This window comes from Solanum lycopersicum, chromosome 3 (genome assembly GCF_036512215.1).
Source record: "Solanum lycopersicum chromosome 3, SLM_r2.1".
NCBI lineage: Eukaryota > Viridiplantae > Streptophyta > Magnoliopsida > Solanales > Solanaceae > Solanum > Solanum lycopersicum.
In genome coordinates this window covers 12160646-12183202 of record NC_090802.1, presented here as the reverse complement: position 1 = coordinate 12183202, position 22557 = coordinate 12160646, and the positions used below count along the sequence as shown (strand labels likewise).

At 34.6% G+C, this 22557-nt stretch overlaps 1 protein-coding gene and 1 pseudogene across 1 annotated transcript; both read left to right on the top strand.

The window, feature by feature from the left end:
• Positions 1–336: 336 nt before the first annotated feature.
• On the top strand, positions 337–4168 carry LOC138347407 (uncharacterized). Its single transcript, XM_069295704.1, has 5 exons — positions 337–718; positions 784–1763; positions 1920–2024; positions 3125–3683; positions 3774–4168. Exons 1-5 carry the CDS (start codon positions 337–339, stop codon positions 4166–4168), a joined length of 2421 nt encoding a protein of 806 aa, XP_069151805.1.
• Positions 4169–13626: 9458 nt separating this feature from the next.
• LOC138347406 (uncharacterized) lies at positions 13627–15691 on the top strand (annotated as a pseudogene).
• Positions 15692–22557: the final 6866 nt, after the last annotated feature.

The window sequence follows — 22557 nt, the reverse complement described above, 5'->3', positions numbered from 1 at the left end:
AGTTAGTTAGCTCAAAGTGTAATAGTCTAGAAGCTTCCAATTAATATGTATATATATTTTACTGATGAAATAGAATCATTCAACTTTTGCATTCTACAAGTTGTCGTCTTTACACTAATTCTAATTCTTTACTAGTTGTAATCAAAGCTTCCATTATTTCAATGCTTGAACAGAGTATGAATCGTTGATATGGTATCAGAGTAATCTCGATCTGAGGTACTCTATTTGATCTGCAACTGCGTAGTTGCAATCTGATCTGCAATTGCGTAAATTGTTTCTTGCATTTTTCCTCTTCTTCTTCTCTATTCAATTTACTGGAAGTGTTTCTGTTCATCTATGGTGGATACTACAAGTTCTGGTCAATCTGGTGGTTCTACCAACAACACAATTGACTCCAATCATCCTTTCTATATACATCCATCTGATAACCCCGGAGCAATGCTTGTACCAGTTCAATTTACTAGAATTGGTTTTCGTTCGTGGAGGCGTAGTGTTCTGAGATCACTTTCAGTGAATAACAAGTTGGGATTCATTAATGGGGATTGCCCACGCCCTCAATCCAATGATTCATCAAACAAACAATGGGAGAGATGTGATGATATTGTTACCTCTTGGATCCTGAATTCACTATCTAAAGAAATTACTGATAGTGTTGAGTATGTTCAGGATTTTACAGAATTATGGAAAGAACTGGAAGATCGATATGAGCAAACAAATGGTGCGAAATTGTACCAGATCAAAGAGAGATTAACGACTTGTCCCAGGGATCTCTTGATATCACAGGTTATTACACCAAATTGAAGAAGTTATGGGAAGAGATCAGTACTTTGAATGCCAAAGCTCAGTGCACTTGCAGTTGCACTTGCGGAGCAAAGGCACTTACTCACAAAGCAGAACAAGATAGAAGGTTAATCCAATTTCTCATGGGACTGAACGAGATGTACACAGTTATTCGTGGGAGCATACTTATTATAAATCCGCTGCCTACCATGGCTCAGGCTTTTTCTCTGTTAGTCCAAGATGAACACCAAAGGGAAATCAAATCTTCTAACCATTTTAATATAGAATCTACTGCTTTACATGCTTGGAACATCAGGCCTTCTTCATCAAATGTCAGGCCTTCTTCATCAAATGCCAAGCCTTCTTCGTCCTACAAAACAAACTATGCTCCTAATAACTCATATGGTCATTCTCAGCTTCAATACAAGGACAAATTCTGCACTTACTGGAACAAGACTGATCATCTTGCTGAGAAGTGTTATCAACTCCATGGATATCCAATTAGTTCAAATCCAAATCAGAGAAACAATCCAATTTCAAGGCCTAATAATTTTCGCAAGGGAAATCAAAGGAACAACATGGAATCTGGCAATAATATTGTAGAAAATGCTAATTGCACACCAGATTTTACCTCTGGGAGAAGATCAGATGAAGAAATGTATAATGTGAGCCTTACCAAAGACCAATATGGTAATTGTCAAGGCATGCTTCAGCAATTCCACAAGGAAAATGAGAATGAAGGATCTAACGCCAATCCAAACCTTGCTAATGGACCAACAACTGATTTTGCAGGTATCATAGTTTGCACTTCCTATATTGATTTTGGAAAACTGTCATGTAATTGTTTCAAAAACAAATCTGACTCATGGATATTGGACTCGGGAGCCTCAAACCACATGACTTTCAATATATCTCTACTACATGACATCACATTTTTACCATATCCTTTGTTAGTTGCCTTGCCTAATGGATACAAAGTTAAGGTGACCCAAGTTGGTAGTGTGACATTAGGACCCATGATCAATTTAGATAAAGTTTTGTATGTGCCATATTTTAAATATAACTTGATCTCTATTCATACTTTGAATGCACACTCAAAATACACTGTTAGTTTCACCAAAAATTCTTGTTTCATGCAGGCCCCTTCAATGAAGAAGCCTTTGGTGATTGGTAGTGCAGAAGAGGGTCTCTACTTTCTGTGTCCAAGTTGTTTGAAGAACTCTTCCAATGTTTCAGAATGTAGTGTAATTCCATGTAATTCCTGTAATAACTATAGTAATAGAAAGTCTATTCAGTCTTTAGATAACAAGCAATGTACTCCTATTCTCAATAAGAAAAATTCATGTTTGACATTTAACTCTCATGCATATAATTCTATCTCCTGTCCAAAATCTTGTGTTTTTAATTCTCAACCATGTGCTAAAAATCATATATGTGTGGCATAACAGATTGGGGCATGTACCTTTTGTCAAAATGAGAGATATTTCCTCCATCCCTGTCAAATTCTCAGCCAAAAAGCCTTTTATGTGTTCCATTTGCCCTATGGCAAGACAAGAAAGACTACCTTTTAAACCAAGAACCGCACTAACATCACACACTTTTTAATTGCTTCATGTTGACTTGTGGGGGCCTTACCATACACCAATACATAACCACTTTAAGTATTTCATGACCATTGTGGATGATTTTAGTAGGTCTACTTGGACTTAATTGTTAAGTTTACTAAGAGCAATGCTTTACAAACTCTCAAAACCTTTATTACTATGATAGAAAATCAATTTGAAACCAGTGTCAAGAAAGTCAGAATAGACAATGTTCTGGAATTTATCAATACAGAGGCTACCATTTTTTTCAAAAAAAAAAAGGTATAGTTCACCAGAAAACTTGTTCTTACATACTACAACAAAATGGTGTGGTAGAGAGAAAGCACAGACACCTTCTTGAAACTGATAGAGCATTGTTGTTTCAGTCAAAACTACCTATTAAATATTGGGGAGAATGCATTCTTTGTGCAACTTATATAATAAATAGGCTCCCATCCACTGTGTTGAACAAAAAATGTCCCTATGAAATTCTATATTACAGAAAACCCCTCTATTCACACATGACAAGTTTTGGATGCATTTCTTATCCTACTGTACCCATACCTCATAGAGCTTAGTTTGAACCAAGAACTACTCCTCATATATTCATTGGATATCCTCATGAGACAAAAGGGTAAAAAGTTCTAAATATGTCCACAGGTAAAATACATGTATCCAGAGATGTTGTTTTTCATGAAAACATTTTTCCTTTTAATGACTCCCTTTCAAATACAACCGGTTCACCTATTTCATTGTTGCAGTCACCTCATTTCATTGATATTTTGGATGATTTTGATAAGAATGGCACACAAGACACTCTAAATAGTTCAAATGGTCCTAATGCTGCTTTTGACTTGTCACCTAACCCCACTACATCCATGCCTTCCCCATCTATATATTTTGCACCATTAATTGTTAACCAACCTTGTGTTCTCCCACAAACTGAGCCTAGAAGATCCACAAGATGTCACAAACCTCCAAAACATATGAATGATTATGTTCACTCTATACCTCCACTTAAACCACCTGTTTCTCAAACCTTAAACACCACCTCTTCCCTTCAGTCTCTTTTCTCTAATCACCACCACTTGGCTCATAGTGCTTTGATTCCTGCTAGTCAAGATATTGTTAGAAATGTTTGCATTGACAGGGAACCAACTTCATATGAAGAATCTGTCATTGATCCTGCATGGCAGGTTGCCATGACACAAGAGTTTGACGCGTTTCACTCAAATCACACTTGGGATTTAGTTCCACTTCCCTTTGGGAAGAAAGCTATAGGCTGCAGGTGGATCTACAAGGTAAAACACAAAGCAGATGGTAAAATAGAAAGACTCAATGCTAGACTTGTTGTCAAAGGTTATACATAGCAAGCAGGCATTGATTATACTGAGACTTTCTCACCTGTAGTGAAAATGGCCATAGTCAGGGCCTTATTGATCACAACAGTTAATCAAGGGTGGACTATGTATCAGTTGGACATAAATAATGCCTTCCTTCATGTTGATCTACATGAGGAAGTGTACATGGAAGTACCACCTGGACTTGCAGTCCAGTCTCCTAATTTGGTATACAAGTTAAACAAGTCCCTTTATGGACTCAAGCAGGCCAATAGGCAATGGTATGCTAAGCTCACTGTAGCTTTATGTTCTAGGGGATATGCTCACTCTATGTATGATTATTCTCTATTTTACAAGAAGACATCAACTTCAGCAGTTTATGTGGCTGTGTATGTTGATGATATAGTCCTTACAGGTACAGATGTTGATGAGATAGCAGACTTGAAAGTTTATCTAAACAACTAGTTCAAGATTAAGGAATTGGGATTACTTCACTATTTCTTGGGGATGGAGGTGCTTCACACAGATCAGGGAATTATTGTCTCACAGAGAAAATTTGTACTTGATTTACTAAAGGAGTATGATTGTTTACATCTGACCTCCCTATCTTCCCCTCTTGATCTCAATACAAAGCTGAGAGCTAAGGAAGGTCCAATTCTAAGTGATAGTACTTACTACAGAAAGTTATTTGGAAAACTTAACTTCATTACAAACACAAGGTTGGATATTGCTTATAGTGTTCAACACCTAAGCCAGTTCATGAAGGACCCTAGAGAGCCACATTTGCAGGCTGCTTTTCACCTTCTAAGATACATGAAGTCTGATCCTACATTGGGTTTGTTTTTGTCCAATGATGTAGATTTTTCTCTGAAGGGCTACTGTGATTCAGATTGAGCCTCATGTCCAGATTCCAGAAAGTCTGTGAGTGGATTTATTGTTTTGCTTAGGGGCAGTCCAATTAGCTGGAAGTCAAAGAAGCAAGAAACCATCTCCTTATCATCAGCAGAGGCTGCATACAGATCACTCAGGAAAGTAGTAGGTGAATTAGTTTGGCTAAGTCGACTGCTTACTGAATTAGGTGTTCCCTATCCAAAGCTTATTTCAGTCTTTTATGATAGCCAGTCTGCCCTACACATAACCAAGAATCCTGTTTTTCACGAAAGAACTAAACATATTGAGGTAGACTGTCATTTTGTGAGACATGTCTTACAACAAGGACTTATCTCATTGCATCATATTGCTACATAAAACCAGTTGGCTGACATATTGAAGAAAGCCTTAATAGGAATCAAGCACTCTTCTATCCTTGACAAGTTGGCAGTGTTATCTTCACCTCCAACTTGAGGGGGGTATTAAGTATTATATTGCATTGTACAACTCAACTCACATAGTTAGTTATAGAATTAGTTAGAGAGTTAGTTATCACGTGTATTCAATATGTATAGTTAGTTAGCTCAAAGTGTAATAGTCCAGAAGCTTCCAATTAATCTGTATATATACTTTACTGATGAAATAGAATCATTCAAGTTTTGCATTATACAAGTTGTCTTCTCTACTCTAATTCTAATCTTTACTAGTTGTAATCAAAGCTTCCATTGTTTCAAAACTTGAACAGAGTATGAATCTTTGATAAATTTGATTTACTGTTGTTTAGTGGTTTAACTCTACATTTAGTCCATTATGGATTTCATTGTGATTTAGCTTCTCATTTGCATATCGAAAGTATCAAATTCGATCTCTAGCATCAGTGTAAATGCCTTTATGATATTCCTTACTATATCGTTGCCATTATGTAGCCAAGTTTGTATTGATTTTGTTAAATTTTCATGTTTTGTCTAGATTAGTGAAACTTCAAGTATGAAATGGATTAATAAATTGGCTAATTTAAGCTTTGTTACTTCTCTTTTCGTTGTTTATTATTTTTCTTAGTATGAGATTTCACTGCTTAATAGGATACAAATATTGGTTTAAGTTGGTGTTTTTCTTTGGTTTCCTTATCATATTAAATAATGATTCTTGTCTTAAGTTACAGAATGTTGGCTTTAAATAATTGATATGATAGTTAGTCTTTATATGTTTAAAGTTGTAGAATGACTTGATTCAAATTATCTTTGTGTTTATGGTGATTTCTCTACTTTAAACATATGCTTTATGTAGTAGTCTTTTTCTCAAAGTGTTGGCATGTAAATATTGGCAACAATTTGATCAATTTTCTTGGATTTAATTTTTTCCTGTTGTGTTTCAAATTATGCTTTGCTGACTAGTTTGGTGTATGCTACCACTTCACAATTTATTATTCGACTATAGCATAATTGTTTGAGTTGATGAAATGTGTCCTTTGCATGTCCATGTGTTAAGAAACTCTTGTTAAGATATGTTTGAAAATATTTAATGAAAAATGCATTCTCATATAGTTTACTCTTTGAAATGTGCTAAGTTTTGTGTTTTAACAGTGATTTTATTTTCACAAATTGGAGGGGTAGTATGTTTGTCTCCTTTTTTATGTATCACTATCATGTAATGTTAGGATCGAATTCATGCACACACACTAGATGAATGAAGAACACAAGAACTTTTAAGAGAAAGAGATGAGATATCTAGAGAGAGAGAAAGATAAAACCCAATATTTCGTGGTAACACCCCGTGAGTAAACTTCCACGGCGGTGAGGTATATTTATAACAATAAATCAGAGTATTTTTGGTTACAGAGAATAAATAGAGAATAAATAGGAAAGCCTAAAATAGAGAATAAATAGGAAAGCCTAAAATTAATCAGGCTCCACTACCTAACAATTCTCCCACTTGGAGACTGACTCAGTCATCCAAAAAATACATTCTCAAAAAAATCTCTTCATCATCAACATCTTTACCGCACCGCAACATCTATATAAACAAATATAGAAGACCAACCGAGGTTTTACATAACCTCAGTTTCCCAACATCAACACATTTTGTCAACATGTCTGCCGGGTTCTTTACACCCTCTATCTTCTTCAAGCACATATCACCATCCTCCACTGCCCTGCGAGTGAAATGGTATCGCCTTCTGATGTGTTTTGTCTTCGAATGATAGACTGGATTTTTCACCAACTGTATGACACTCTGGCTATCTGAGTAAAGAATCTTCTCGCTTTGCTTCTTGCCCAATTCCTAAAGATAATCTGCCAGCCATATCATCTCTTTCCCAGCTTCAGCTATTGCCACATACTCAGCTTCAGTAGATGAAAGAGAAACACACTTCTAAAGCCTAGACATCCAACTCACTGCTGTTCCACCTATGGTGTAAATGTACCCGGATGTACTCTTGCTCGAGTTAACATCCCCACCAAGATCAGCATCCACAAAACCCTATACAGTCACCTTGCCTTTGCCAAAACAAAGTGAACTACTGGATGTACCTCTCAGATATCTCAGAAGCCACTTCACAGCTTCCCAATGCTCTTTCCTAGGGTTTGCCATGTACCTACTAACAACTCCCACTGCATGTGCTATATCAGGTCTAGTGCAGACCATAACATACATCAAACTACCAACTGCTGAAGAATATGGAACTAGTGCTATGTGATCACGCTCCTCGGCAGTCTTGGGTGACTGCTCCTTTGACAATTTAAAGTGATTTGCCAATGGAGTAGTCCTGGGTTTAGCATCATTAACCCTAAATCTGCTCAGCACCTTCTCAATGTACAACTCCTGAGATAGATTTAAAGTGTCAGCAGATCTATCCCGAGAAATCTTCATCCCTAAAATCTGTCTTGCTGGACCCAAATCTTTCATCTCAAATGCTGCAGACAACCTTGTATTCAGATTGTTAATCTCCCTCATACTAGATCCTGCAATCAACATATCATCAACATACAAGAGTAGAAAGACATATGAATCAGTGTATTTCTTGAAGTAACAACAAGTATCCTTTTCAGCTTTGCAGAATCCACTCTTGGTCATGAAGGAGTCAAACTTCTTGTACTACTACCTTGGTGCTTGCTTTAGTCCATACAAGCTCCTGGTGAGCTTGTACACCATGTATGCCTTGCCTGGAACCACAAATCCTTCCGGTTGCTGCATATAGATCTCTTTGTCCAGATCTCCATGTAAAAATGATGTTTTTACATCCATTTGCTCTAGATGCAAATGCAACAACACTCAACAGAATTCGAATAGAGGTTAACTTCACAACAGGAGAGAATATTTCAGCATAATCAATACCTTTCCTTTGTGAATATCCTTTAACAACTAAACGAGCCTTGAACCTTCTTTTGCCATCTGGTTCAGTCTTGATTCTGAACACCCACTTGTTCAGCAAAACTCTCTTCCCTGCAGGTAGCTCAGTCAACACCCATGTGTCGTTCTTCTCAAGTGACCTCATCTCATCATCCATGGCTTGCTCCCACTTGATCGAATCCTCCACCTGTAGGGCCTCATCAAAAGACTCTGGTTCCCCCTCATCAGTCAGCAATAGATAGTGTAATGAAGGTGAATACCTATCTGGTGCTCTGATGGATCTGGATGATCTCCTTAACACCTGCTCAGGTGTAACTTGCTCCACTTCAAATTCTTTAGTAGGAGTTGGTTGAGTATCTGCTTCGACATCTCTAGGGTTACTCTTCTCCAACTCAACCTCAACTCCCACTTGCTTTGTAATCTGTAGAACCATCTACTCTCTGTCCTTGTATAGGACAGACTCATCAAATGTCACGTCACAATGTCTCAGGATCTTTCTGTTCTTGTCATCCCAAAATCTATAACCAAACAAATCAGAACCATATCCTATGAAGTAACACTTCACAGCCTTAGCATCACGCTTGTCTCTCTTTTTTGGATCAACATGAACATAAGCAGTGCAACCAAAAGTCCTCAAGTGTGAGTACTTGAGTTCTTTTCCTATCCACACCTCCTCTGGAATCTTGAACCCTAAAGGAACTGATGGTCCCCTGTTGATCAAGTATGCAGCTGTGCTCACAGCATCTACCCAAAGTGTTTTGGGCAGCCCACAGTGTATCCTCATACTCCTTGCACGCTCATTCAATGTTCTGTTCATCTTCTCAGCAATCCCATTTTGCCTTGCCTTACCAGGAACTGTTCTCATCAATCTGATTCCCTCAGTTGCACAGAATGCCTTGAACTCTGATTTGTCACACTCTCCTCCACTGTCAGACCTTAGGCATTTGACTTTCAAACCGGTCTAATTCTCAACTTCAGCTTTCCACTTCTTGAAAGTTTCAAACACATCTGACTTATGCTTCAAGAAGTAAACCCATACCTTCATGTTGAAATCATCAATGAAGGTAACATAGAATCTGGATCCTCCAAGTGATGATACTGGAGATGGTCCACAAACATCTGTATGGACCATTTCCAACCGCACTTTCTTTGGCTCTCTAGGAGCCTTTGTGAATCTTACTCTTTTCTGTTTGCCCATAACACAGCTCTCGCAAAGACCCATATCAACAGACTTCAGACCCTCTTATGCTCTTTTTGCAACCAGCATCTTCATTCCTTTAATACTCATGTGTCCAAGTCTATTATGCCACAGACATGAACCGGAAGCACCTCCAGCAACAACGACCATGTTTATACACCCTGCAGTGGTGTACAAGGTTCCAGATTTGGTGCCACGAGCTACTACCATAGCACCTTTCACGATCTTCCACGAACCTTTCCCAAACTCTGCTGCATATCCCGTGCTATCCAACTAATCAACAGAGATCAGATTTTTCTTGATCCCAGGAATATATCTGACATCCTCCAATGTCAACTGGTTACCCGAGGTGGTCTTTATGCAAACATCCCCCATTCCTTCAATCTCTAAGGCTTTGTTGTCAGCAAGATATACCTTTCCAAAATTTCCAGATTTGAAATTTTGGAACAACTCCTTGCTTAGAGACGAATGGAAAGATGCACCAGAATCCAAAATCCATGATTCAACCGGGCTGTTCACACTAAGGATTAGAGCATCCCCAATGTCCTCTGCTGAATTTACAAAATCATTGTCATCTCCAAATTTCTGATTCTGTTTCTTCTTTGTCTTTGTACAGTTCGTCCGAAAGTGCCCTTTTTCTCCATAGTTCCAGCAAGTCACGTTTGATCTGTTCAGTGATTTTCCTCGATTCTTTGATTTTGATCGACCATGTTGATTTTGACCTTTCGTCTTACTTCTCCCCCTTCGATCAACGTTGAAAGCACTGCCCGATGAATCTCCCACTTCTCGTTTGCGAATACTTTCGCTAAGAACAACATCACAGATTTCATCAAACTTTAGTTTCTCAGATCCATGGGAACTGCAAATCGCAGCAACAACAGTATCTCAAGACTCTGGCAGAGATGACATCAAAATCAACGCCTTAATTTCATCTTTGAAATCAATATCCACAGAATTGAGTTGACTCACAATCATATTGAACTCGTTTATATCATCAGAAACAGATCTAGTTTCAGACATCTGTAAATTGAACAATCTACGCATCAAATATACCTTGTTCATAGCCGATGGTTTTTCGTACACGTTTGACAGTGCCTTCAATAGACCGGACATAGTCTTCTCCTTCACGATGTTGAACGCCACGTTTCTTGACAAAGTCAACCAGATCAACCCTAGAGCCTGACGATCCTTGAGTTTCCACTTCTCCTCCGTCATGGATTTCGGCTTCACCCCGGTCAACGGTTCGTGAAGATCTTTCTGATATAGATAATCTTCGATTTGCATCTTCTAGAAACTGAAATCGGATCCATCAAACTTCTTGATTCCAAGCTTCGAACTATCCATCTTCTGTGATCGTGTTGAATCTCCTTAGCTCTGATAACACTTGTTAGGATCGAATTCACGCACAAAAACTAGATGAATAAAGAACACAAGAACTTTCAAGAGAAAGAGATGAGAGATCTAGAGAGAGAAAGAGAAAACCCAATACTTCGTGGTAACACCCCATGAGTAAACTTCCACGGCGGTGAGGTATATTTATATTAATAAATTAGAGTATTTTTGGTTACAGAGAATAAATAGGAAAGCCTAAAATAGAGAATAAATAGGAAAGCCTAAAATTAATCAAGCTCCACTAACTAACATGTAACACCTTACAATATTGTCACCGCAACTTGATTTAAATTTATTGTCACCTATTTTGTTTAAATGGTTCTTGGTTATTTTATCAAGTTCATTAATTAATCATTTTAATCTTAATCGTGTTATTTTTCTTGCATAAACACCTTTGAACGAGTCATAAGGACTCCAATCTCGCATATCCTTGAGTTGTATCGAGTCAGCCTTTGATGTTCGGGGGCGAAAGCGAAGCTAATGCAAGCCTCCAAAATCTCAAAGATGAGCTGTATACCTGCTATACACATTTTATATACAACTAATACATATGGAGTATATTCGTATACAGGTCGCAAAAATCAAAACATAGGTTGCAGGGGTCAAATTTTAATGCATATATTTGTTATACGGTTCAATACATAGAAAATGGGCTAATATACCGTCCATATGAAGCAACATACATCCATTGTATACAGCAGTATTTTTAGGAGCAAAATTGGGCTGAAACCTATCAGCAGACCCACTTTTAGATTTAGAACAGGACTTGGGTCAAAAGCCCATCTGATTTGGAATTTGGGTAAAGAGCCCAAATTTTAATATGCTTTGTTTTGCTCTTGTTTATTATTTGGTTGTATTAACTAACCATTTTATTTGTACTTTGGTGTTAAACTAAATTAATTCCCAAAAAATAGTCATGCCTTTTTTTATGTTCAAATTTAAAATTTTATATTTTTATTTATAAGTCTAGTTTTATTTTACTTTAGTTATTTTGTAACATTGGGTTGAAATACTTTAAATTTTTTCTTTTAGTTTATTTCCCTTCTCTTTAAAAGTGAATATTCATTACTATTTTTTTAATAATTATTATTGTTGTTATTATTATTATTACTATTACTATTATTATTATTATTATTATTATTATTATTATTATTATTATTATTTTCAAATTAGTCAAAAGTCATTTAAATCGCCGGTTAACCAACCGCATGTTAGCGGACATTCTGAGGAGCCGTTTGGTAGGATTTATTAATTAAAATAGTCCTTGGATTATAATTTAACCCCCCTAATACAATTTTTGGTTACCCAATTCAACTCAAACATACCTAATACATGGATAAGTTAATACATCATATGTGGTCTTATCTAATACCAAGAATACCTAGGGATTACTAATCCAAGGTTTACTAATACTTGGACAAGGAAATGAAATGACTGAATTGCCCCTCAATTTCTCTATATATCCTTTAGAATTGGTATATAATTCACGCTTCTCTACTTTTTGGCGCCTTTCCTTTTTCTTTCGCGGTCTTTTATCGTCTTTGGCTATGGAGAAGGCATAAGTGTAGGGTTAATTTCTGAATAACATCATCACTATTAGCTGTATAAGGTTTATACAGGTTTGAACTTTTTTCTTCTCTTCTTTTCTTTTGTTCTTGTCCCAAATGGTTGTAAGTAGGTGAATTGAAATGTCCTTGCAAATTAATTAGTATTTTGTGGGTTGAAAATTTCTGAACAACATCGTCACCATTAGTATTTATGCTTAAAATTTAAAGGTTTCTGTTCCTATTGTGTGTATTGATTTTGTCTAATTTTTATGAAAAACTTAGGTGTTATTATGGATCTTCAACGTCTTTCGAGTACTGATTATGTTATTCTTGAGGAGATAATGTGCCAACAATTTCTTGTAGTCCTTATTTGCCTTTTTATGGATATTCATGGTCATTCACTAACAAGGCAATACAGAAATGTGCATGAGATTAGGTACCGTATGAGTGTCCGAATACCAAAAGTAATTTCTCACTTAAATTGTATCATAAATGATAGTGATATTGTATGTATTGACAAGTTAAGAATGGATAGAAATGCACATACGGAGGTTTCTCACTTAAATTGTATTATAAATGCTTAGTTCTATTAACTAAGCATGTCGGAGGTTTGACTGATGGTAAGTATATGTCAAGAAGTGAAAAGCTAGCAATGTTCTGAAACATCTTGGCTCGTCACGAGAAGAATAGATCTATCAAAGTCGATTATATTAGATCTGGATGGAGCGTAAGTCAAGCTTTTAATGAGTGCTTGAGAGCTATACTCAAAATAACTCCACTGTGCCTTGTCAATCCTAAACCGATCCTTGAAAATGAGATTGAAGATCGATGGAAATGGTTTAAGGTAGGTGAGATTAATTTTAGTATTTGTTTATGATTGAATAATGTAATTTACTAAGAATTCGTTCTAGTACGAGGTAACTCTATATTTTTTATAGGGTTGTTTAGGTGCACTAGATGGTACTTACATTCACATTAGAGTTCCATCTGTGTACAAACCAAGATACAGGACAAGGAAGGGAGATATAGCTACTAATGTATTGGGAGTTTGTGATAGAAATCTCAATTTTACTTATGTGTTACCTGGTTGGGAAGAATCTGCTGATGGTCGTGTATTACGAGACGCTGTAGTGCGGCATAATGGTTTAAAAATTCCCGAGGTATGCCATGTACATATGCATATAAGAACACAAAAAGAATGATGTATTTAATTTTTTGAGAAGGTAACTGTACATGAAAATAATAGAAAAGTAACTAAATTTTATGTTTATATTATAGGTAATTATTATTTATGTGATGGAGGATATACAAATGGAAAAGGTTTTCTTTCACCTTACCGAGGATATAGATATTGATTAAGGGATTGGCAAGGTGACAACCCCCCACCTCGATGTCGAGAAGAACTTTTTAATATGAAGCATGCTAGGGCTTGTAATGTTATCGAAAGGGCGTTTGGTCTCTTGAAAGGGCGTTGGAGAATTCTTAGGAGTTCTTCGTGGTACTCTGTTAAAGTTCTTAACAGAATTATAAGTGCTTGTTGTTTAATTCACAACTACATCCGTAGAGAGATGGATGTGGATCCTTTAGGCATGGATATGGAAGAACAAGTTGAGAATCAACCTGAACATATTGATCTTGTTGAATCGCCTGAAGAGTGGACCACTTGGAGGGATGAGTTGGCTCAATCAATATGGAATGCAAGATCTAATCTGTGATGACGTGTTAAGTTTTTTTTTTCTGCGATGAATTTAGCTATCTTGGGCTTTAAGGTTAGCCTTTATGTTTTAGATTTTATACTAGTTAATTAGGAATCTTGAATCCTTTTTATAACTTTTGGAATCTGTTTTTATGCAATTTGTGATTTTCTTAATATGTTATAATTATTATTACTCTTCATCACTTCCTCTAATAGGTAAAATTTGACTTTATTTTAAAATCTCAATCTCCTAAAACTAAAAGAACCCTGCAACACTAGTGCGGATTATAATTTCTGAAAGTTGATAGAGGAAATGAAAACTAAATGATGAGTATGCATATGTATAGTAAAGAATTAGTATTGTTCTTCCTATCTTTGATTTGCAGCAACCATGAAGATGGTAATTAGAGAAAGGAACAAATTGATAATGTCTACATGCATGAACACCTATTGAATGCAATATCTTTTAAGCTTCTAATATGGAGAGCCTAATGCTTTTTGAATATATCAGTTTCTCCAACATTTTTTTTTATATATAAAGTTTTCTAGAAACAGTTCTTGATTTCATGACAAGGTTATAGATTTGTTCAACTATTCTATGTGTGCATTATTGTTATTATCATTATTATTTTCTTCCTATTCATTTTTATAATCTATTCCACAAGAATATAAAATCCAAATGAGCAGTAAAACATCTTCCCACACATCAAAAAGATCAAGAAATTCAACTCCTCCGACTAGAAGGACATGGATTGCAGCAGAAGAACGAACTCTTATGAATGGATTAAAAAAGTTAGGTTAATGGTTGGAGAGGTGATAATGGAACCTTCAAGCCTGGATACCTAAAGGAATTAGAATGTTATTATCATCCTAACAACGGATTAAAAGGTGAACCACATGTCTTATCTAAAATAAGATATTGGAAGAAATATTACGCAAGTATAGCTATGCCAAAACAGCCGAAGTGGATTGGGATTTCAATATAATGATGGAGCTATAACAGTTGATGATCACAAATTTTGGGATGACTTCCTAAAGGTAATTAATACTTTATTAAAGTTATTATTAGTATAAGTGTTCTTGCATTAGTGTCAACCCAAATATAGCGAGAGATTTTTAGTTGTTCATGATTATAGTTATGTATTTATATATGTGTTCTGAAAGAGTTATTAACTGAGTTATACTATGTTTCTTTGTTTTATTTTGTGATTGTTTTCTAGGTTTATCCAAATGCCAAAAACATGAATACGAAAAAATGGCCGATGTTTGTGGATTGGGAGGAAATCTTTGGCAAGTATAGAGCAACAGTGGAATTTGCAGAAGGCCCATTAGATGCTGTTGAGGATATTCAAAGGAGTCAATCCTCCATAATGTTTAACGATATGAGTTTGGGATTTCCTATTGATCTTGATGGCGATGAAGAAGCTGGTTCTAGTCATAGACCTAATGTGACTAAGGGAGAAGCTGGAAATGCTACTGGAGCTACTACATTTGCTGAAGCATCTCAAAATGAAAGTTCTAAAGCATTTGAAGCTGAAGAAGATGGATCTCAACAAACCAATAAACAAGGTGAGTATACCAAAAGGTCGTCTAATGTCAATGAAAAGGAGAAATGAAAGAAAAGAAAAGAGATCCCGGAGAATGATTCTGAGATATTTCTTAAGGGTATGGTTGGGGTTTTAAAAAACTTTACTGACAGCCAAGACAAACGAATGGGTGCCTTGATTGACAAGATTGGAAATCGTGACCAATCTGATCTTAGTGATCAAATTTATTCCATCATTGAATCCCCTATGTTTGAGTTGTACTGCACAGAGCAATGCATCAAAGCAACAATGATTCTTTGTGATGATGCCAAAAAGATGGAATTATTTATACGCATGGGCGAACTTGAGCGTCAAACTATGATTTTTAAAATGATCAATGATAAACTTTGAAGTATGGTAGACTTCAAGATAAGTGGAAAGTTCATTTTGCTAGTTTTGCTAATTGAAGACCCTTAAATATTTGAGTGTACTGTCACTTTTTGATACCTCGAATTATGTCCTATATTGAAAATGATTAGCGTAAGACGGACACGAGGACGGTAGCGTTTGTGTAACTAGAATCTATGGAAACACGTTGTGTAGCTTGTGATAAACTCAAAATGATGCATGTAAATGTGTTTATTTGACTTGCTTTTGTCAATTGATGTACATGATTTTCGGTTCTCCTTTTCTTAGCATATACTGAAATGTGAAATCTGTTGTGAATGGATGTTGGATATGTATATTCCTTCTTTTGTGTTGTACTTTGTTCGTTCTTTTCCGTTGTTGTTCTTCACTTCAAAGTCAAGATGATATAAGTGAGCATGATTTTTTTTATAAGTGACGGACCGTCGTATCCATGACGGTCCGTCCTGCTGGTTCGTCATGAAGTTCAGAGACGTAGTCCCAATACCCAAATTTCAAGAGTTTAAGTGTTTTGGAACGGAGACCCTCGACGGACCGTTGTGCCTGTGACGATCCGTCATATCTGCCGTCGAGGATAATGAAGAGAGCAGCAGAAGAAATTGCACAAGTATGGGACGACGGAGTCCATGACGGTCCGTCGTGACCACGACGATCCATCGCGAGGTCCGTCGACCCAGCCGCGTTTTGACAGATTTCCAGCAAATAGAGTCCTTATGTAATTAGGTTTTTTTTTTATAAATAGTTCGAAAAACCTCATTTTTGAGGTTAGACTCTGGATTATTTGGTTAGGCCCTTGATTATTGTTAGACTCTTGAACTTTAGTTTATTTTATATTTTCTTGTTTTCATAATAGAAGAGGGAGGTACACATTGGTCGGGATACTTAAAAAAACGCCTTCTCATTTATGACTTGAGGTTTCCTCAAGTGAATTATCATATTCAAGTTGTAAATGTAATAGATATGGTAATTACATGAAATAGATAACATAATAATTCAAGGGTAAAATTGGAAAAAAATTATTTTTTAGGAGTTTTAAGCCAAACACAAGATTTGAATTAAGCAATAAACCAAACATTGGATAAAAAATAATCTCTGCATTTCTAATCCCTGCATTACTAATTCCTGCATTGCTAATGCCTACATTGATCCTTATTGTACCAAACGACTCCTGAGAGCCTAACACCTTCTCGGAATTTACATTTGAACTTCAAACCCTTTTTCAATTGATTTTATCTGTTTAATTCTTTTAAAAATAATTATAAGTTTCTTCTTGAGTATTACTAAAAAATTAAGTGGTGACTCTGTCAATTTGAAAAATCGATTTCTCTTAAATCATAAGATAAATTGATTTTTCGAGACTTAGTCAATTTTATCTTTTATTCATTTTTGAGTAAAACAATAAGAACATTAAGTGATAAGCATGTATCTACTAGTTGGATGAATTTTGAGAGTGATATCTCAATACTATAAATAGAGATATCACTCACCATTTGAATTATACGCTTGACTAGAAGAAAACTTCTCTTCTTCATCTCTGTATATTGTTTTCTTCTCTTTATACTTATATTGTTATGAACTTGATTTTTTAACACAGACGAAAAATTGAGATGATTATAATTAAGACTGGTCAACGGACCAGAACCGGGTCACCGGACCGGAATGAACCGGTACCGGACCGGAATGTTGACGGTACCGGGATGAATCGGACCGGAATCACCGGGATGGTTCATCGGTTCCGTCCCGTTCCACTACATACCGGGATGGAACCGGAACGGACCGAGATGGAACGGGACGGGATTAACGAGACGATATTTTTTGAAATTACGAAAATATAATTATTTTTTTTATTTTTTAAGTAAAAATTAATAGTTTTTAAATTTATACTATAATTTTTAACTTAAGTTTATTTTAAAGATATTTTATTAATTTTTTTGTTATTGTTAAGTTTGCAAGTAATCTAATAAAGTTTTCAAAATTTAAATCTTTTGAAGTTTATACTTTATAAGTTATTAGTTATATTCATTAATATTTATTTTATAAGTTATATTTATAACTTTTATCTTGTAAATATTAAATAAATAAAATTTGTAATTTTTAAAAAATTAAATTAAAATAAGGATAAAACAATTACAAAAATTAAAAAATATCAATTTAATTTATTTAAATTTGTAACAAATTACAATTTCAATTTACAACTATTAGTAGAGTACATAGCTTACGCAGCCACCTTCTAGGAAGTTCTCCAAAACTAAAAGTTAAACCATAAACAACAACCATTTTAGCAAAGTTTTCACGATCACGATCCTTGTTATAGGTTCGATGTGTAAGAGGACCACTTGGGTTCGAAGTATTTAACTCACTTTGAACCATATTTGATCCTCTAACCGATTCTTCAACATTACAATTTCCAACAACTTCAAGAGAAGACATATATGCAGACCACTCTTTACTATGCTTGTTAATCAAATGTTTTTTTGATCCCCCCGTTGAACCTCCCGTCCCACCAGATGTATATTTAAAATGTTGTTTACAAAGATTACATATACTAAAAGTTTTTCTTCATTCAAATAACAAAATTTCCACACATGTAATTTTAAAGAACGTTGTACCTTGGTCTTACCTCTAGTTGGAATAATAGGGGGACGAGTAGTTCCAACCGGATGTGGAGCTTCAATACCTATACTATTGACTGTATTGAGGTCGGCGGCGGGGCTAGTCGGTGTATCATCTAAATCTACTTCTTCATCTAAATTTAATTGTTCATCCGTTTCCACTTCTTCATTTTCTTGATTAATACCATAATGTCTTTCATAGAGTTCATGGAGAATCATAGGACTATCTGAATTAATATTTATAGGACCGGGACGGGAAAAACTAGTTTCATTCACATGCGTAAATTCATCTGTATTTATTCTAACAAGAGGAATTTTAGATTTAGACGAACTAGCACCTTTATTAGTTTTTTTAACTAATTTTTTTACTGATTCTACTAGACCTTTTTTACTTTCACTTTTTTTAGAAGACTCCATGATATAAAATTATAAATTATAAAATACGAAACTTAACAAGAACAATAATATAACAAGAACAACTTACAAGTTAAATAATGAAAATAAATATAAGATTAGAGAGTGGAACGAAGTTACCAAACGTTTGTGTAAGAACAAACGATTATGATGAAAATTAAAATATTGATGTCGAAACTTGAAATTTGAAGAAGATTCCTCCTCCGAAATACACCAAATGACCAAATGATATAAGTTATAAATATGAATATAATTTGGAAATATATATTCTCTCAAATACTCAGACTTATATTTGTAAGTTGTAAGCTTGTAATTTGTATATAAAATTTTTACACACAACTCTAATTTATAAAATAAAAAATCTAGCCGTTTTAAATTTTTCCGTTTAAAGCCGTTGGTCCGGGTGGTCTCGGGAAAAGGGTAGGGGAAGGGGGGGCTGGGCCTGCAGCTTTATGCATAGCAGACTACAGACTACAGTGCAGACTGCAGGGGCGGGCAGGGCGGTTAATTTGAAAATTTTGAATTATAAAATATAATTTATAAAAAAATATAAATATAAATTATATAAAATATAAAATATAAAAAAATTAATATATATTAAATAAACCGGAACCGGACCGAACCGGAATGAACCGGGATGAACCGGTACCGGTACACCGGTACGAAATTACGGTTCCGCCCCGTTTCGTGTACCATTTTAGACTATCCCGACCCGTCCCGTAGGCAACCGAAATGAACCAGAATGGTACCGGTACGTCCCGTTCCGTTGCCCAGTCTTAATTATAATTCATGTTTAGTGAGTCTTAAATACTAGAATAAAATAAAATGAATCATGTAAAGACTATGAATAGGATCACTAAATCATTATTGATGATACCCAAAAAAATTAGGCCAAGTAGATCTTATTAGTGATATTATAAAAAAATACATGGATTTCGTAAATAAAAAAATAAGAAAATTTTGAATTCTTGTTAGTGACTCTTAAATTCCAAGAAAAACTGATGAAAATCCTTTATAGGCTACAGGTATGATTTACAAGGACATCACAGATTGTCCAAATAAAAGTTTATAGATACTAAAATTTTATCGGACTTTACAAGACGTATTCAATTCGAATTTGGACTCTAGATATGTTTAGTTTCAATTAGAGTTCTTAGAGGCTACTTAACCGTAAATCCTAGTTTATACCTATAGAAACGATACTAAATTCCTTTAAAAGGCATCTCGGAAATTCCATAAAGATATCAAGATTTTGAATACTCCGCAAATTGATGGATTATTCATATAGAGATGTCAAATCTAAATCATCTTAGTTCGAGAAATACTTCACTAACGGCCCTCGAATCATGGATAAATCTTAGGAGAGTAGAATTAAGGGATCAATAGAATTGTACCTACTATATTTATCAATAATATCATGTTTCTTCAGATTTTATTTGTGATTGCAATTTATTTTCTGTCACTTGTAAAATTGGTTGTAAACAAATTGGCACGCCCAGTAGGACCAAATCTACCTTCATCTCTTCTCGCTTAAATTACATCTGAAAATCTGAAGCTGCAAAGGTGGAAGAATAAGTACTTCAAACCTCGTCTTTGAGTTTCATCAAGTCTATACTCCGACAAGCAATGAAGCAGGGGACATTTGTAGATATTGAAATTTTCTAGCACTCTAACGACATGTTCAATTAGAATTGGGACTATAGTAGATGTGTTTAGTTTCAATTAGAATTCTTAGATGATACTCAACCATAACCCTAGGTTATGCTTATATAAAGGGTACTAAATTCCCTTAAAAATCATCTCAAAAATTTCATAAAGAGATCAAGATCTTGAATACTCTGCAAATTGATAGATTATTCATATAGAGAGCTCAAATTTAAATCATCCTAGTTCGAGAAATACACCACTAAAAGAATTGTACCCGCTATATCTTGATAAATAAAATCATGTTTCCGCGAATTTTATTTGTATAATTTATTTATTTTCCATATGTTTAAAATTTGTTGCAAACAAGTTGACCAAATAGAGTTGATCAATATTATTTTCAAAAATTCATGTAATAAACACATAAAAATTGAGAAATTAGTGAATTTCTATTTTGAGACCTCGAAATGCTAAAAACAGTGGCTTGGATTTGACAGAGGATATAGGTTTGGTTAACTAGATCATTATTTAAGGATGCTCTCGGAAAAATTAGGAAAAATATGATTGGTTAGTAACATTCTTAAATATACATGGATTAATACACATGAAATAGTTTTGAAAATATTGAATTTATATTTCAATACAATAAATCATATAAAAAGTCAGGTGAATCCTTTAGATGATATACTACATCATTATGGGTGGTCCTAAAAATCTATGGGCGAAATAAATTCAGCCGATCAGATTGCCAAATCTTGTGACCCCTAAACTTTAAAAGATTATTGTGGATCTTGTAGAGGCTAAAGGTATAACTTGACCCATACATATGATCCTAAAAAATTGAGGCCAAACAGAGTTGATTAGTCATATTCTAAAAGAATTCATGATTAATATAAATAATAAAACTATGAAATCCTTAATTCCTATTACATGACCCAAAAATACCTAAAAGGTGGCATGAATCTTGTATGATTATTGGTATGATTCACTATGTTATAACGGATATTTCAAAAATAATATGAGCTTAATAAATCACGTTAATAATGTTCAAACTTATAGACTAATTCATACTAGAAATTGAAAAAATTCCTTGTTTCATGACTCTTAAATGCTAAAAACTTTATGTGGATAATCTTTAGGCAAGAGGTATGATTCCCAAAATCTTTATATATGGTCCTAAAAAGTTTTGATCCAAACACATTCGGTAAGTTACATTCTCAAAGTAAAAACTCAAATAACTTTTGATTTTTTGAAGAGTTCAAAGCTCCACTGATAAAGAACACATTCCCTCAACATATAATTACTCTGCTTTGTTTAGTGAATTAGTCGAAGACTTAAAATATTTTTTTGTCTCAACTCTTTCTTTCACTACACTAATCTCAATAAAAACATAATATAATATTTTTGTCTTTCTTCATTCTATATTTTCTTGTATATTTCTTTATATCAAAACAAAGTAAGACCATCACTATTTATACAGACTAAGAAAAATCAGAAATATGATTTCATTACCTCTAAATAAATAAATAAAAAGGAACATGGATCTTATAGAGATTATGCATATGGTTCACTAGGTCATTATGAATGATCCTAAAATAATTAGATCAAACAGAATTGATCAGTCACATTTCAAAAAAATCATGTACTAAACGCACACGATAAATTGAGCAAATCCTAAATTCATGTTCAATAATTAGTAAATACTAAAACAATGGGTGTGAACCATGGATAGGCTATATGTAAGGCTTACTAAGTTGTGACGTATGATCCAAAAAATGAGGCCAAAAAGAGTTGGCCAATCATATTTCTAAAAATACATGGGCTTCTACATATGAAAAAATGATAAAATTCTGAATTTCTGCTTTATCATCCCTAAATGATATAAAAATGTCACGCATCCTCTAGATATTATGGATATGGTTTATATTAGTCATTAGGTATGCTCCTACAAAACTTGAGGCCAAACAGAATTGATCAGTCATATTTCACAAGATGCATGGGCTTAAACATATGAAAAAATGATAAAAATCTTGAATTCTTATTTTATTATTCATAAATGCTCTAAAAAAATATGGAAAATTTAGTTAACTAGTCAAAAAAATAAACTTATTTAGTGATAATATCCATAATTTAATAATATTAGTAAACATGTCAAAAATATCATTATTTTAAAAATAAATA

What these genes read in the sequence shown, in the direction of transcription:
- LOC138347407 (XM_069295704.1), top strand. Translation starts at nt 337, where the DNA reads ATGGTGGATACTACAAGTTCTGGTCAATCTGGTGGTTCTACCAACAAC. An exon ending in CTAATGGATACAAAGTTAAG is followed by an intron (nt 1,764 to 1,919) that starts GTGACCCAAGTT and finishes TGTTTCATGCAG; the next exon opens with GCCCCTTCAATGAAGAAGCC. An exon ending in CCAATGTTTCAGAATGTAGT is followed by an intron (nt 2,025 to 3,124) that starts GTAATTCCATGT and finishes TCATTGTTGCAG; the next exon opens with TCACCTCATTTCATTGATAT.